At 42.4% G+C, this 16,686-nt stretch overlaps 2 protein-coding genes across 3 annotated transcripts; one reads left to right on the forward strand and one right to left on the reverse strand.

Moving 5' to 3' along the window:
- Window positions 1-967: 967 nt before the first annotated feature.
- On the forward strand, window positions 968-7,608 carry LOC6552019. Its single transcript, XM_001978748.3, has 2 exons — window positions 968-1,169; window positions 6,306-7,608. The coding sequence occupies exon 2, from the start codon at window positions 6,326-6,328 to the stop codon at window positions 7,496-7,498; it is 1,173 nt and encodes a 390-aa protein (XP_001978784.1). The 5' UTR covers window positions 968-1,169; window positions 6,306-6,325; the 3' UTR covers window positions 7,499-7,608.
- LOC6552018 (beta-mannosidase) lies at window positions 7,526-14,327 on the reverse strand. Of its 2 annotated transcripts, none has more exons than XM_026978489.1 (9): window positions 14,122-14,327; window positions 13,644-13,778; window positions 12,705-13,218; window positions 12,543-12,639; window positions 12,176-12,464; window positions 10,089-10,568; window positions 9,615-10,036; window positions 7,942-8,322; window positions 7,526-7,880 (listed from the first exon to the last, which is right to left on the reverse strand). In XM_026978489.1, exons 3-9 carry the CDS (start codon window positions 13,109-13,111, stop codon window positions 7,620-7,622), a joined length of 2,337 nt encoding a protein of 778 aa, XP_026834290.1. In that variant the 5' UTR covers window positions 13,112-13,218; window positions 13,644-13,778; window positions 14,122-14,327; the 3' UTR covers window positions 7,526-7,619. The 2 variants fall into 2 exon arrangements, with proteins under 2 accessions (XP_026834290.1, XP_001978783.1); XM_001978747.3 differs by having other exon boundaries at window positions 13,976-14,327.
- Window positions 14,328-16,686: the final 2,359 nt, after the last annotated feature.

The raw sequence follows: 16,686 nt of genomic DNA on the forward strand, positions 1-16,686 counted from the left end.
AACATTTTTTTAAAAGTGTGGGCGTGACAGTTTTGGTCGATTGGTGGGAACAAGTTTTTTGGCAAATCTACATAAATTTACAAGATACATAAAAAAAGTAAATGTATCATATCTTTTAAAAGTGTGGGCGTGACAGTTTAGAGCGGTTTGTGGGCGTGACAACATTTGGATGCGTCTATGTCTCTGGAAACTGCATGCATACTGGGATCTCGACGTCTATTCGGACGGACAGACGGACATGGCCAGTTCGATTCGGTTATTGATTAGGATCAATAATGTATATACTTTATGTGGTGGGAAACGCTTTGCCTGTTGCATACTCTTCTACGAGTCTAGTATACCCTTGTACTCTACGAGTAACGGGTATAATAATTGGAAGAAACGCTGTGTAGAGCAAAAAAAACAACGAAATGAAATGTGTGCTGTATAGTGCTAGTACAATGGAAGGCTTAGTCGGCTAATCGGCCTAATCCTATGAAGTAACAGCGCAGAAGAGGCCGCTTGTCCCACTGTGCATCGATCGCCGCTGCTAGTGTTGGTGCTGCTGGCAGCGACGCAATTGCGCAATTGTTCGCTCATTTCGGCTGCCTCTTTTTTGGCGTGCTCGGCTTTGTTTGCCGACTCAGTCGCAGTTAATGTTGCTGTTATCGAGAGCAATTTCGCCTTGGATTGGTTTGGTTTGGCTTGGCTTGGAGATGGGGATGGAGATGGTTATAGCCTCGGCTTTGGCGGCTCTGTGCCCGATTGGGGCGCATGGAGGGCGGTTGGGGAGGGACCGACAGACGGGATCGGGCGGTACCGAGCGGGATGCGCGGCTCCACTTCGCCGCTTGTCTGGCTTTCTGGTTGAGTATCGCTGGCAGCGCTCGGTCTGCTGCTGCCTGCGCCGTCGGCCTCTAAACATACATACATGTGTATACATAATAATTTTACTTTTTCTGCCGTTTTCCAGCTCGCTGCTTTTTTACTTGCAAGCGAAACCTTCCAACCACCAGTCAGTTGTATTTCGGTCCGCGCTGCGATCTGTCGCACCTTGTAGTCACCACCGCTAGCGAGACAACTAAGCTTTAGGCTTAGTATCCACCATCGCATCCACATCCTGAGCGGAGGAAGACGAAGCAGTGCGTTGGCCACCCCTGAAAGTCAAATCGATTTTCCCGGAAAAGAAATGTGAGTGTTTGCGCCGTAACACGCTGCGTATGCGCACTATGTGCCCACAATCAGCCCAGTACTTCAACGGTGCCTAGTTGATCGTCGATCGGAGATCGGAGTGCAGTTGAGCTGTTGATAAAACTCTTGAGTAATTCCCGGGTAACCTTTGACGAGTCGGCTTGTCGAGGGGCTTGTTCAGTGCCAGACTTTCAGTGCGACCTGCCGCAACGAAACCAGTTCCGCCCAGAAGCCCGAGTGAATCTGCTCTCGACCAGCGCACTCATCCAGACGATGACAACATTTCACACTTCAGCTCATGCGTTGGCCCCCAAAGCGACCAGATAGGCCCACCAACCTATGGCTCCACATGCAGTCGAAAGGAAAAAGAGTTTCACTTTCAATTGCGACACCCAGGTGAAGGAGTGGGCGGAGGGGAAGGGCGCAGGGACGCGACTACCACGAGTAATTAAAAGACGCTGGCTCAGAAGACAAAAACATCATTTTAGCGCTGGGCATCGCGGCGGCGAACTATCTTGAAAGTTTACGATCGCGCCATCTCTCATTTCTCATCTCATTGCGCAGCGTCTGCGCCGAAAGTACGAATGTGAATAAGTGAAGAGCTCATGTTGGGCGCTCCACCTTGGGTGGGAAATGTTAATCATAAAAGTAAAAGTGAAATATTACGGGTCGAGCAGTCAGCAGCGCTGGCTTCGTTGGCCGCCTCGCATTTGCATTTCGCACATGGCAGTAGCGGCAGCAACTGCACCAGCTGGCAGCCAGAGGGAACCCCAGTCGTCGATTATGAGCAGAGCAACAGCCAGCGGCAGTTCGATTGCCCACGCGGACTACACAGGAAGAAATGCTGATTTGGGGGAAGCACCAATTGGCTGTGCTCACGCCCGTGCCACGTTCAACTTGCGAAGTGTTTCGGCACTTCCAGCATGTGCTGGTGCTCGGTGCCATAAGAACCGCATTCATTCTCGCAGTGTACGTGTACCACCGACCCCTTCGACTTGGGTTCATTTGCGGGGGCGGGAGCGAGTCAAGGCGTGGCGTGACCGCCATTTAAATTCAGTCTCTGCTGTCCGTCCGCTTCACAATGCACGACGCGTTGCAGAGCGAACTCAACGTGATTGACACTTGACAGGGCCCCAAGAAGTTAATGGAAGCCCCAATTGAGTCTCCCCCTCTTGGAGTCATAGAGAGAGCTGGTTGCGCCGGGCCAGCTATTCTAAGCTTGACAGGGAGCGGGGCCACCTGGGTTGGAGCTGCAACAATGGATGTAAGTCCATGATAAAGTGCTTTCTGTATGCAAAAGACATCACTCCCTGCATGACTCGAATCAAATGGAACCATAATTGCAGACTGCATTTCAACACCCGTCCCGAAACCGCTGTTATGCGACGCCTATGACCGTAACAATGGGCTATGCTCGAGATGAATGGCTTGGCTACCGCCACTTACTCATCGCCACACATCTTGGATCGCGTCAGTGACGTAATCCCCAACGGCGAGCGGTGGCCTAAAAGACGCGCTGCTGTCCAAATTTACACATACAAAATTTACAAACTGATAACAAATCAGTCGAAGTCTGCCAACCGGAGGGGCAGGACCGTCTTAAAAGAGCCCAATCCTTCAACTGCGAGCAGGTACTCCTGAAAGTCTGCACAGTCTAGTTTCGGGAGTCGTTTTAAAGTTCTAAACTTACTTCGTCGATTACTTAGCGAAATATGCTTTCTTTTTGGTAGATAGAGCAATTTTCAGGACTTATCTTCTTTAGGGATTTTAGATAGTAATTTTTTTCGAGCTCGGGATCGGTTTAAGTACGTAGATATGATCGAGATTGGAACAGTTTTTTGTTTACCTAGTTTGACTTAAACAGTTTTTTATTTGCTCCGTAAGAAATTCAAAATAGCGAAACGCTTTTTAGCATTGAAATACTAATGAAAGTGAAGCCTACCTAAACGCTTTCGAGGGTAATTCTTTGTCGACTGTCCCAAATTGTAGTGCATTCTATTCGATTTCTATGAGTATTATAAATATTATGTTTCATTTTTGTATTTTTTATCGATTTGATCGCAAAATGTAACACCTAGGAAGTAAAAAATATAAAAAAAATAAAACCGCTTTGTCTTGCGAAGTAAATTTCAATTTAAGAAACTAAGGAGAAGGAGAAACATCACCATTAACTTGTGCAAGAACATAACACCATGTCAAGTCCGATGGTTGATCAGGGTGGGCAAATCATCCCAGTTAAAGCCGATAAAACAAATAGTGAGAACTGCTTTTGAACGGACTCCAACATAAATTGGTAGATTGCAGTTTTCGGTAACCAAGTACAGTAAAATTACTCCAACGATGAAAGAATCTATAAACTCCTTGGACAAAAGCTTTTTGCATACCAGCATGGCTTCCGTCTGTCCGTAAGAACACTTTCGTCACGAGACTCGGGACTAGTAACGCTAAACAGTTGATTCTAGTGACTCCTACGCTATGCAAGTTTATTTCATAACGTTGCCACGCCCATGCTAACGACCACAGGACTCCACGACATGACCTGCGCGACTTGGCTCATCATCCTAATCAAGAGTGTACGTAATAGGGTCGAAATCGCTTCCTTCTGCGTGAAAAATACTTTTCAACGAATCTATGACACTCCCTTTACTTTTGAAACAGTCGTAGAGAAGCCGGTCGTAGCTATTAAAATTAAATATAGTTTTTGTGCAGTAAACATTTTTTTTAGATTTTTTATTGAGAAAAAAAAACACATTTTATTAATTGAATATATTAAACTAAATAGGCTCAGTCTCGAAGTATTAAGCAATACAGAAGAAACACAATTTTTTATACCCATCGGGAAATATTTAAATTAATAACAGAATATGGCTAGATCGACTCGACTACTGATCCTGACTGAGAATAAATATACATCAGTTACCAAAAAGGCTTTCTTTTAAATGCTACATATTTTTAAATAATCCTGTATTGCCATTTACCTTTTACTGGCCACACCTACAAAGAATGTTATTAATTATTTTTATTTCATCATATGTCTGGCAAGTTTCTGTCGACTTCCCTAATTTTTTTGACCACGGCCTCCAAGGCCAACTAATTAGTGCTGGTGTGCATTCTTACTTTGATGGCTTATTGCATTTAGTAACACAGTTTCTGCAACCATTAAATAAATTTTATTTTATCCTGTGCTGGCATTTTCCCCTTTTTTCACATTTCCCCATTTTTTAGTTCTTTTTTATGTTCTCTGCTACATCCTTGACACAAAGACGTTAAAAAAATGAAATTTAATTGAATTTCAATCATGCATTAGAAATACTTGTTGTGCACTTGTCCCGATTATTGGCAGGAATCCGTTTTGCTGACCGCCAAGTTTTTGGGACAGGGTGCATTCCCTCGCGAGTTGGCCAACACAATAGAAGTGGCTCGAATTTGGGCGGGAGTACCGAGGAACAGGCGCGAAGCGATGTAGTTGGCCCCGTCGAGTTGAAAGTGAAAGTTTTGCCGAGCAGAGAGCAGCGATTTGCCTCGACGAGCAAAGTCTCGGTTAGCCACCCAGAGCTCCATTATCAGCCGCAATAATAGCGGCGGACGTGAACTTTAGCGGGCGCGTTTGTGTTGAAATGCAATTTACAATTTACTTAATTGTTTCTTACAGCTTTTAGTCTGCAAATTTTCTTTTATTAATGACTTATTGGCTTGCCGTTAGTGTGGCTGAGGCGTATGAGTAATATCATGGCCAACGCCCGATCAGAAAATTACCATTACCATTACCATTACCATTTACCATTTGGTTTGGTAATCGTCGCATTGAGCGCTCGCAGAAAGCGTTACCTAAAAAAATTGTTCTTGGTCAGCACAGCAGGTTGAACTGTGGTAGGTTTTCTATACTATTACACTCTATATCTTTACCTCTTATTTGGCATTTCACTTTTTTGGTTCATTTAATGTAAACTGTGAGAGCGTATACTTCATTTTTTAATGTTGAACTTTCCTGCTTCCTTGGCCTAGAAAATTCATGATTTTTGGCAACACATTTTTTCTCAGGAAACAACGCTATCGCATCGATTCCGCGACAGTGCAAATTGAACAGTTTTTTCTCACTCCAGCGTAGCAAACGAAAGTTGCAATTTTATTTGGTGTCTCGCTTTCTGAGCCCAACGCACTCAGCATCACGCAAATGCAGTAAAACTGAAGTGGAGCAGCCATCCTAGCCTGTAAGTAGTTTACTTGAGAACACGCGAGAAATCTGTCTATCCAGATCTGTTAATCGAGATCATCTCTGCGTGCCGGCGAGGAGAACCTATTTTCCCAATGGCAGGCAAATGTGAGGGTGAGATGATTACACTGCGACAAATAGCCTTTTATTAGATTGATAGGATTTTATTGAACCCGATACACAGTTTCCAAATGCGGGCACATTTTTTAGGTAACTAAATACTTTAAAACCGTGGGCATGTGTAACACTAAGTTTCAAAACGCGTATTTCAAATTAGTGTTTGCGTTTTTTAACAGATATATAGTCGCCTGCATTGAACTTCTGCTTTCCACTGATAGTTGACCTTTAAAGTCTTTCGTTACAAAGACAGCTTATCGTCAGCTCATTTCGGAAAGAAAACTCTTTAAGTTATTTTAATACATTTATTACAAATATTATTATTAATTGTCACAAATTTGATACGGAAATTTGTGGATACCAAAAGTTTATGGGACAAACAAAAAACAAGAGAGAATGCTATAGTCGAGTTCCCGATTATAAGGTACCCGTTACTCAGATAGTGGAAGTGCAAACGAGAAATTTCCAAATTTTCTGAAATATTGGTAAAAAGTATTGGGCGCGAATAGTATGCTCTTTCGACGAGCTTGAAAATACCCTTTGATTCAGATATGGCTGGGATCGTCCATTTTAGCAGATTTCCAATTTTATGGCTCTATATCTACATTGCAGACCGCGCTCTTCATGCTCATAGTCACTACTTCAACTGAAATCCACAAACTTAAAAAAAAAATTGATTGATCTGTACGTATCTTTCAAACTCAGAAAAAGTTATAATGTTTTAAAACCGTTCTCACCAGATTTTGTTAAGTGTACATAATCAATCGAAGCATTTTACTAAATAAGTAATCGCTTTATCTTTGCAGCGTCCGCCAATAGATTAATAATGGCAAAGCCACGCTGCTCCGGATGGCAATCCTTTATTCTCTTGGTCTGTTTGCCAGGCTGTATATCCCTATCGCGGGTCGACGAAGGCCGTATCCCGAGCGTAACCGGAAAACCAGCGCTGATCCGGACGGAGCTCCGCTTTGGCCGGAACCTAGACCCTTCTAAGGTACGAGTGGTGAACGTGAAGTCCAGCATGGGCGAGGATATAGAGATCCTGGTCGGCAAAAATAGCCGCAAGGCACGCGCTGAGGATGCGGCTGGGTCCTTTTTCGTGCGCAGCTCGGATGTCAAGCGACGCCTCATCCCGCCCACGGGCAAGACAAACGCTAGTGGTCGCCAGCTCACCTTCGAGCACAGCCCGGCGTTACTAAAGCAGAATGAACTGGCCCAGCAGATGGGCGCCTATCGCCAGCGCAAGGCAGATGCCGAGCAGCGCCACGCTAAACTAATACAGCTGCAGCTGGCCAAAGCGCAGAGCAAGGTGATAGAGCACCAGGCAGCGCAGGGGGACTCCCGTCGTGGACGCCAGCTCGCTGCTGACGTGTCCTGGCAGCCCGTGCGGCCTCAGTTTCCGATCCAGACACAACAAATTTCCCGCAAGAACGATTCGTGGGCAGCAGATCGCCTGTGGCAACCTTTCGGGCTGGAGGATTCGGTGGAGATCCTGCCACGATTGCAGCGAATGTCGCATGGACCTGTGTTCAGCTTTCCCAGGGACATGGAGTTCGCCGCTTCCGACGTGCAGGAGTACTTAGCGGGCGAGAGGGATACCCGGGCCTATGGCAGCAGTGCGTCCAATCAGGGATACCGGCCCCAGAACCTCATCACTAAACACAACTACAACTCCCTCCCGCCAAGGTCTAAATACGTGACCTACTTGCCGCACTCCGTGGTAGTGACGGCAAGTGCGGGAGTCGCCACGCCCACGACCACCACCACGCTGCGGCAGACTGGCGGCCACGGGAGCCCAAGCCACAACCCAATCGGCCAAAGCACGCAAAGTGTTGTGGACGGTCCCGCTGTGACGCTGATCGAGGGTGTCCGAGTGCCGGACAGCGCGGAGGACAAGGTGAAGACCTGGCGCAACGCTCGTGTTCTGAACAATCAGTTGGTGCCATATCCAGAGGGTTACACGCCGCCGCGGGCCCAGATGCCCAGTTTCGACCGATAGGTGCGGAGTTGATCAGAACAACTGGTGTTGGGTGCTCAACGGTTATTGCTATTTATTGAATTGTCTATTGTTAAGCTATTTATAAACGTTGATTTCAAGTTGTCAAGGAAGACGTGCCTGTCTATCTCATAAAGTCGTTGACGGTTAGCACACGGAGGTCCGACTTGCGCAAAAGGCGGGCGCACAAGGGTGCGTCGAACGTCAGGTAGATGACGTGCATTGGCGCGGTCTGCATAAATCCGTTCTCGGAGAGGGTGTAGCGGTATGGCTTGAGCAGCTCCAGGTACACAAACACGGCGGGGCGCTTCACCTGTATGCTGATGCTGACGCTGTTGCGGATGAAGTCCGTGGTGTTGAGACAGGTTCGGGAGGCAATCTCAAACTGCGTAGTTAGATATTAGGAGTATTAGTTAGGCAGGCATTCCAGAGCTGGGCTTACTCACCTCGAGCCCTGGATCCTCGATCCCGACTGCTCCGGCAATGCTACTGGGAAAGAAGTGGGTCCTAGAGATCACATTCTGCCCTCGGCGCAGCTGCAGCTCCATAAACGCGTTAGTTCTGGAAAACTCTCCTTTTAGCAGATCGGAGATGCCAATGACCTTATCGTACTGCACGCCATTGGGGCGGAGGGTAACATCCCATGAGATGGATTGCCGAGGCAGAAGCTTGGACCACAGGTGAACGTTAGCCACAACATTCAGATTCCTTGGGTCCACCTCTAATTGGTCACAAATAAGAGAGATGTTTAACGAATCCGTGGACTTTTCGTAGAGGGCAACGATTGAAATAGGCGCTAAAAAATCACGTGCCCAGTAATGGAGCAGCTGAAGGAAGAGAAGTCAGCTTAAAATAGTTAAACACTTTCATCAGGTAAAGATATAACTAAAAGTACGCTTTTTATAGTTTTTGAAGTCCATTGGTCTATTCATAGGTCACTAAAAACAACATTGCAGCTATTAGAACACGGAGATCGTAAATACATGCGGACAGGCAGACGGACTGGCAAAGGAAAATCCTTGTATCTTTCAAAGAATCTAGTGTATACTTAAACCCTTGCAGAGCGTTTACTGATTTCAGTCAGAAACTTGCAACGCAGTGAAGGAGACATATAAAGCAGAGAAAAACAGCAGCCGGTCGATATAGCTATGTCCATCTATCTGCATGAAAATTAATGGAAAAGAGTAAACGCTATATTCGACTATGAGATACCAGTTATTCGGCTAGGGCGGTAATGAAAAGTTTCAAGAACAGAAACAATTTCAAAAGGTGGCCGTGGCAGTTTGGACGGATACGGCCAGATTGATCCTGGTCTAGAATATATAAGCTTTGTAAAACGGAAACGGAAAGCAGAAACGCTTTTATACGACTAACAGGTATTCAAATTTGACCTTCCTTGTTTTTCATGATAAAGTGTAATCCAGTCTTATGACCATATATAATTTCGGTTTCAAATTGATTTTAATTTGTCAAAGGAATTATAATTATTATTGCAAGGGTATAATTCTGCAGGGTATTGGTATACCCGTTACTCTTAGGGTAAAATGGTATAATAGATTCGTTGAAAAGTATGTAACAGCAGAGGGAAGCGTTTCCGACCATATAAAGTATATAATATATATTATTGATCAGGATCAATGGCCGAGTCGAATTGGCCATGTCCGTTTGCCTGTCCGTTCATTTGTCCGTATAAACGCCTTGATCTCAGGAACTACAAAAGCTAGAATGTTGAGATTAAACATGTAGCTTCTAGAGATATAGACGCAGCGCAAGTTTGTTTCCAAATGCTGCCACGCCCACAAACCGCCCAAAGTGGTCGCAGCCACACTTTAGAAAAATCTTGTAAATTTCTATAGATTTGCCAAAATACTTTTTGCCACTTTTAAATTTTTTTAAAGTTTTTTTTCATTTAATTATTTTTTGCCAATTTCTACCGATATTCCAGAAAATTTTGAAATTTCTCGCTTGCACTTCCATTATCGTATCTGAAGGTCGGGGAACTTGACTATAGCATTCTATCTTGTTTTCATTTTTTTATTTTTTCCCCAATTTCTACCTAATAGTATGCATACTAGCGGTAATGCTGCGGTAGAATAGGTGCTATGCAATTACAGCTTACCTTCCAGTTGCCGTAGAAATCAATGCTGGACCAGGATGGTGCCACCCATACGTCATTCAGCTGCCAGTAAAGGGCCCCCATCGTTCTGTGGGGCGTGTCCCGAAGGCTACGGTATAATTCGGTTTCCACCTTTGTGGCCATTGCTTGAGCAATCTGGCTGAAGTAAATCAGTGCTGTCGCATAGTTCTCATCCTCCGGCAAGGGCAGCGGTAGGTGTCTCTCCACTAGTGCGATTACAGGAGCATTTCCCAGCGGATGGTGTTGCCGGTGTCTGATCAGGGCGAGAAGGTCATCGTCGTCGCTCTTGCTGCGCTGCCATGCGTATCCGCCGGGAAAGCTTTGAAAGCCGAACTCACTGACGAATCGAGGACGTGGAAAAATATCTGGATCCCAGCCGTCCTTAGTGTAGTCGTAGAAATGTACTGAGAGAGAAATCATTTTATGGGCTGCATAATGAATAGGGGCTCTGCTCACCATCGCCATTGTGGTTATCCTGAGGGTTGTTGGAAATGTAGTTGTCTGGTTCACTAGCTTTGCCATTGGAGGGCGAGGAGACCAGTGGCTGGGGTCGAGAGCTATGCGAAACAAGCTTCAACTCGTGGATGACATTAGCCAGGTAGAGCTCCCGGTACTCGCTCTCAAATCGATCCCTTTCGAATAGCGTGCCGTACCAGTTCTGTACCAAAGCAGCTTCGTTTTCGTTGTTGGTCACAAAAATGGCCACGCTGGGATGGTGTGATAGCCGCAAGGCATTCTGGCGAACCTCCTCACGCACCGACGATAGGAAATCGTCACCAACCGGGTACATGGCACAAGCAAACATCATATCTTGCCAAATAAGAATACCCAAGCTGTCGGCGAGCTGGTAAAAGTAGTCCGATTCGTAGACTCCGCCTCCCCAGACACGAAGCATGTTCATATGGGCTTCCTTGGCGGACCTTAATAATTGTGCAACTTTGGATGACCAATTGAAATAAGAGAAAAGGCTATAGTCGCGTTCTTCGATTATTAGAGTTCCCAGACTATTAGATATCCGTTACTCAGCTAGTGGAAGTGGGAACGAAAAAATCAACATTTTTATAATAAAATGCAAAAAAAAATTAAATATTGTTTTAAAAGTGTGGGCAGTTTTGGGTGGTTTGTGGGTGTTAGAGTGGGCCTGGCAACATGGATCATTAAACTTGCATTCTTAATCTAAACCTTATAGCTTTTAGTTCACGAGATATCGACGTTCATACGGACGTGCAGACAGAGATCCGTTCCAGCTTGCTACCTGTACTAGAAAGAAGACTTTATGACCGAACTACAAATCGAATCGGTTGTTGATACTCATCAAGAATATAAATATATTCTTTATATGCTCGCAATATACCATATGGATGGGTTTCAAAATTATTTAGGTTGGTATTATTATAGTTGTCGTATGAATTATAAGGTTATACTTGAAAAATTTATATAATATTTGGATGTGTATGTGTTTGGATTGTCCTTCGCGCTTGAAAATTGTTATTAGATTAATTAGACAGATCGCGACGCATTATTTATTTAATACTATGTTATAGTGTACAAAATTTATGGTAATGCTTACATTTGGATGGTTACTTTCACTTTCAAAGGATATTATTAGATTTGAGAAATAAGATACAAATTTAAAATAATTATTTATTTTGACAAATAACTAAAACTTTAAGATTAAAATCAATTTAATTTATGCTTGCCAAGATCAAGCTTATTTTAAAAATTGGGCGTGTAAATTTTCACCTAAATCGTTCAGAGAAAAAGGACCTTAATGTTGGAAAAATTCAGTTTTTTTCACTATTGAACTCTAATAATAGGCAATATAATATTTGATCAGCTATCGTATGCGAATTTCCGTTTAACAGTTATTAGCAACAGAGAAGATTAAAATGGTCGAAAGATGAATAAAGCTACGGGTACTTTTTTAGACAAATCTATAGAATTTTACAATATATACATATTTAAAAATGAGAAAATATCACATTTTCACGGATTGCGGGCGTTAGAGTGGGCGTGGCAAAAAGTTTTTAGGCAAATCTGTAGAAAATTTTCAAGATATATAAAAAATGTAATATTATCACATTTTTCAAAAGTGTGGGCGTGACAGTTTAGGACGGTTTTTGGGCTTTGCGCTTCGTCTATGTCTCTGTAAGCTGCAAGCTTAATCTCAACATTCTAGCTTTTGCAGTTCATGAGATCGAGGCGCCTATACGGACAGACGGACTTGGCCAGACCGACTCGGCTATTGATCTTGATCAAGAATATATATACTTTATATGGTCGGAAACGTTTCCTTCTGCCTGTTACATACTTTTCAACGAATCAAGTATACCATTTTACTCTACGAGTAAGGGGTATACTTTTAAATTACTCAAATCTAATGATTATTAATATAAGAAACTAAAAACCTTAAAAATAAAAATCATTTGAAGATGAAAACCAGATATGTTAAGTTTTGGGTAAATCCGCATTGGATTCACCAATCAACATTAATTGTTATTTCCATCTTAAAGTTAAGCTATTTATTTATGATATGTACTTACTCTGTTCCTTACTCTGTCTTTCTGGTAAAATGTGGGATGGTATGTAGTTACTGCCTTTCATAAACATTTCTACCCCATTAACTCGGAAGAGGAAGGTGTTTCCGAAGCCGTCTGGGGCGGGATCCTCGACCAGCTCAAGCGTACGAAAACCCACCCGAAGCGACTTGTGTGACTTGGTCTTAGAGCGAACCTCGGGTACATCAGATCCCAGCCAGGTTTTCAGGGTGAAGTGGAGCGGATACAGTTTCTGCTCCCCGTAGCCATTGGGCCACCAGGTTACGACTTTCTCCTGCGAGGTGATAACGGCACTTGACACAAATATGCACAGCACAAATTCGTGTCAATGTAATTAGCAGGCGGTACTTACAATTGGCACGGCCTGATCGAACTCAATTACTGGCGCCAAGTGGCTGATCTTTTTAATTGCGGATCTGTCTACTACTACCGGATGGTCCAATAGCTCGCTGCAACCCATAATGTCCGTGAATAGGACGTTTAACGTGCGTTTAACGGCAGCGTGCTCACTTACACAGCATATAGGACAAGCCTTCCGTTAAAGTTTTGCCCACCCACCGCGTCCAGGTAGCAGCGAATATGCATGTTCCAGTGCGAGCCGTTGATGCGGTTGACGTCCACATCTACCTCACGAATCACCGCCACCTCGTAGATTTCCAGCTCCACGTTTTTCCAGATTCCAGCAGAGGGGGCTGCGGGACCCCAGTCCCAGGAAAAGCTAGCCTGCATCTTCCGCAGCATGTTCATGTGGCACTCCCCATGGTAGCGCTCGTTGGGGCATTCGGGAGGTACGCTCTTTTTAGATTCTTTCAAAGCATTAGCCCTCGCCAAAGCAGCAACTACGGGGGATTGGATCTCCACTTCCAGAGAGTTTTCCGCTTGGAGCAGTGAACTCACTTCGTAGGAGTAGCGCACAAACATGTTGTCCGTGCGTCCTAGCAGCTGATGATTCAGCCGGATTTCCGCCACCGTGTCAATGCCGTGGAAAGTCAAGTTGATGTGGCCGCGATTAAAGTGATGGACGTCGACTAAGTCGGGCATTATCAGAAAAAGATAGAGGCAAAACCGAAATAAATTCTTAAATGTTCTTTTTATTAAGTTCTTAATTAAAAGTGAGTTTTTAATTCGTTAAAAAGCTGTCAGTAATCAGGATCTATTTTGTCCAATGATCAACTAACTATTTATAGTCCCAAAAACCTCTTATTTTGATTGTTTCTATGTTTTTATATATTAAACCCACTTAAATAAAGATTGTCAAAAGTTATGGTAAAATACGGATAAAAGGCATGACTGGCTATCGACTTAAGCTAACAATTAAATAGGAGAAGCTTAGTCTTTAAAACTCATAAATCATATCAGTCAGATAAACAAATATATTTGGTTTTCCCGTCGTTCGACTTCTTTTATTTTGTAACAGCGATGTAAAGACGTAAAGAATCGTGCTAAAACTTACACTGAAAGAAATTAGAGAACGTCCAGTTCTCGTAGGCCAGATAACGCAGGTCGACGTCATTGTAGGAGTCCAGCACTTGGGGTGCAAAGGCACTGTATATGCCCAAGGGCAACGTTTGGTTAGCAATAGCCAGGGCTGTGGGGAAAGGCATCAATTAAACTGTCTATAAGAAATTGCTTTCCTTCAGCGCACATATGAATGTATGCTTTTCGTTGATTGGCCTTTCTTCTTTAAATTATTTCAAACAACTTAAATTATCGTTGATAATTGAAATCGTCGATTATTGATAAAGCGAACTACTTTTGCTGCAGATCTGAATTAATTGTACTCACAGCCATTCTGATTACTTATCGTCCAATTGCCCAGCTCTATTACTTCCACCTTATCACCTTGGCCGCCGTAAACAAAAAGACCACAAAGTAATCCGACCATAACAGCGTCCCCCCTGGTGCCACTTCCAAATAATCCGCATACATACTTCATCTGGAAAGCGGTGGTCGTCCCAAATTATTGGGGCTATTTTAAACACGGCTCCCCTGTTCCACAGAAAGCAAAACGAGAAGTTGTCCACCGACTCACAGCCACAAACAACGAATGTTTCGTTTCGTCCGGCGATTCAGAACCGATCGTTGAAGCGGCTAGTGGAAGTGCGTCTCTCTCAAAAGCAGAGAGGAACGCATCGATATCGATAATGAAATCAGTTTCAACGTAACGATCCTCTGCGCACATCAGCTGTTACTCAGAATATCGTGTTCAAAGAGAGCCCGCTTAAATATACATACATATGTATAAAAATTAGTGTCAAATATGTTTTGTTTATGTCGAGCATTAGTACAGAATTTACGGGGTAACATACATATTTAAAATTAATATTCCCGGACGAGCATTTTACACTGCTATGATGCTACAGCGCTGATTAATTATCGTGGCATAAAAATGGGGTTTCCACATTTTTTGTTGTTGATTTTTCAAAAACGACTTGAAAAATATATTTTATTTGTAGAGCTTATACCTATTTCTAAATTTCCCTATTCAAGACATCTGACACAATTTTGAGTAATGCATTTTGTATACTTTCTAGTATACCCCTATACACAAGTATACAAATTTCCTTTGGTTGTAAAGTCATAAGACTGTTTAAAATTTTTTTTCCCGATGTGGTTTTGAACCCATTGGGTTTACCTTGTGAGCAAATTAAATGCAAAAGGCCGGAGCAGTCAGCTGTTGCGAGGTGCTCCTGAGTTGCAGACGAGAAGTGTTGCTGTCTTGCCAGTTATTATTCAAACAATTGTAAAGTTAGGCCTAGTATTCGGGCACAAAATGGGAATCCAAAACGAAAAACTTCATATAAGAAAAACGGTACAACATTTTTGGTGGCAAAATTTTTGTCGAATTCTTTGGTAGCAGTAGTATTCAAGCCGCCAAAAAATACTAAATACCGTTCAAGAATATGTGATTTTATGTATTTCTTAAGCTATCGAACAGTCTCGATAGACCGCCGCGTTTTGTTTACTAATGCTGCAGCAACAGCAGCTACTATTGCATTAGTTTCCATTTTTTAAATTACAATGTCCATGTATAGATTTGAGTTCTTAATAGTTATGTTTTTTAGATTAGCCTGTGAGCCCCTATCGTTAAACAAAAATAATACCAAATTTTTTGTGAATACTGTGACACTTGAACAGGCCAATAAATATATGGCTGATCATGGTATATTATTTTTGGGTCAGTTTCTTTTAGCCTGTGTATAAGCAAAGACACTAGAATAATTATTCTAGTCTTTGGTATAAGTGTCAAACAAAAACCCCTTTGCGAGGTAAAAGACAAGACAGAATGCTAAGTCGAGTTCCCCGACTATCAGGTACCCGTTACTTAGATAGTGGAAGGTGAACGAGAAATTTAAAAATTTCTGGAATATCGGTAGAAATTGGGAAAAAACTAATAAAATGCAACAAAATTTAATTTAATTTAATTTAATTGACTTTTGTGCGGATTATGGGCGTTAGAGTGGCTGTGGCAAGATCATTTATCAAATTTGCGCTACGTCAATGTCCCTAGAGTCTAATCTCAACATAGCTTCTATAGTTCCTGAGATCTCGACGTTCATACGAACTGACAGAAGGACATGGCAAAATCGGCTATTGATACTAATCAAGAATATATATACTTTAATATACAGTACTAACTAAACCTAAAGTTATAGTACTAAATACTGTTCTGATGTCAACTTTTGTCATGAGAATGTACTTATTCGATACGCAGCAACAGATAATGAACGATAATTTAACTGTACGTTTCTATGCTCTTAAAAAATGTTTAGAAATCAGAATTTCAAATATAATTTTTATAGATGTTATGCAGATTTATTTTGATTTATTACCAACAATTCAACGATTCTGCTATACCTTTTACACTGCTTCAAACGGTGCAAAAACTTGTCCTGCAGTGGATACTATGAAAAATCGTAAAATATATGTTTTACAGGTGTCGTCTAGAACCTCGTGCCATTTTGAAATCAATTATTTTTGGAATGGTTTTAGCTAATGGAGACAGTACTCTTAATCTTAAATAGCTGAAGAATATTCACCCCCAAAAACTAACTTTATTTTTTGTTCTGTTTGCCTGTCCGTTCGTATGAAAAATATTACGGGGTATAAAATAGTTAGTAAGTTCGTATTTGTTACGCTATTGCAACGAATGCTCGCCTCACGCCCATTTCAACTCCCACAACAAATTATAATAATATTTCCATTTTTGAAATAAAATTAAAAATAAGCTAAAACCAGAGGTATTTTTGTAATAAAATAATATTGAAGTATAGTTTTAAGCGGTACCCATTAATTAACCCAAAAAATATTAAAATCAATAATTCTCAGGATATATTTTTATAGATATATTTTATAGGGTATACTAAATAAGTTTAAAAGTATATAAAAGGCAAAAGAAAACGTTTCCGACCATATAAAGTATATACATACATATATTCTTGATTAGGATCAATAGCCGAGTCGAACTGGCCATGTCCGTCTGTCTGTTCCTTCGT

This window comes from Drosophila erecta, unplaced genomic scaffold, assembly GCF_003286155.1.
Source record: "Drosophila erecta strain 14021-0224.00,06,07 unplaced genomic scaffold, DereRS2 tig00000000-arrow-pilon, whole genome shotgun sequence".
Taxonomy (NCBI): domain Eukaryota; kingdom Metazoa; phylum Arthropoda; class Insecta; order Diptera; family Drosophilidae; genus Drosophila; species Drosophila erecta.

Excerpts from the sequence above, each read along its gene's own strand:
- LOC6552019 (XM_001978748.3), top strand. The coding sequence starts at position 6,326 with ATGGCAAAGCCACGCTGCTCCGGATGGCAATCCTTTATTCTCTTGGTC.
- LOC6552018 (XM_001978747.3), bottom strand. The coding sequence starts at position 14,126 with ATGAAGTATGTATGCGGATTATTTGGAAGTGGCACCAGGGGGGACGCT. Across the intron at positions 10,569-12,175 it reads AAGACAGAGTAAGGAACAGA|TTGCACAATTATTAAGGTCC; the intron begins GTAAGTACATAT and ends GGTCATCCAAAG. Across the intron at positions 8,323-9,614 it reads ATTTCTACGGCAACTGGAAG|CTGCTCCATTACTGGGCACG; the intron begins GTAAGCTGTAAT and ends CTCTTCCTTCAG.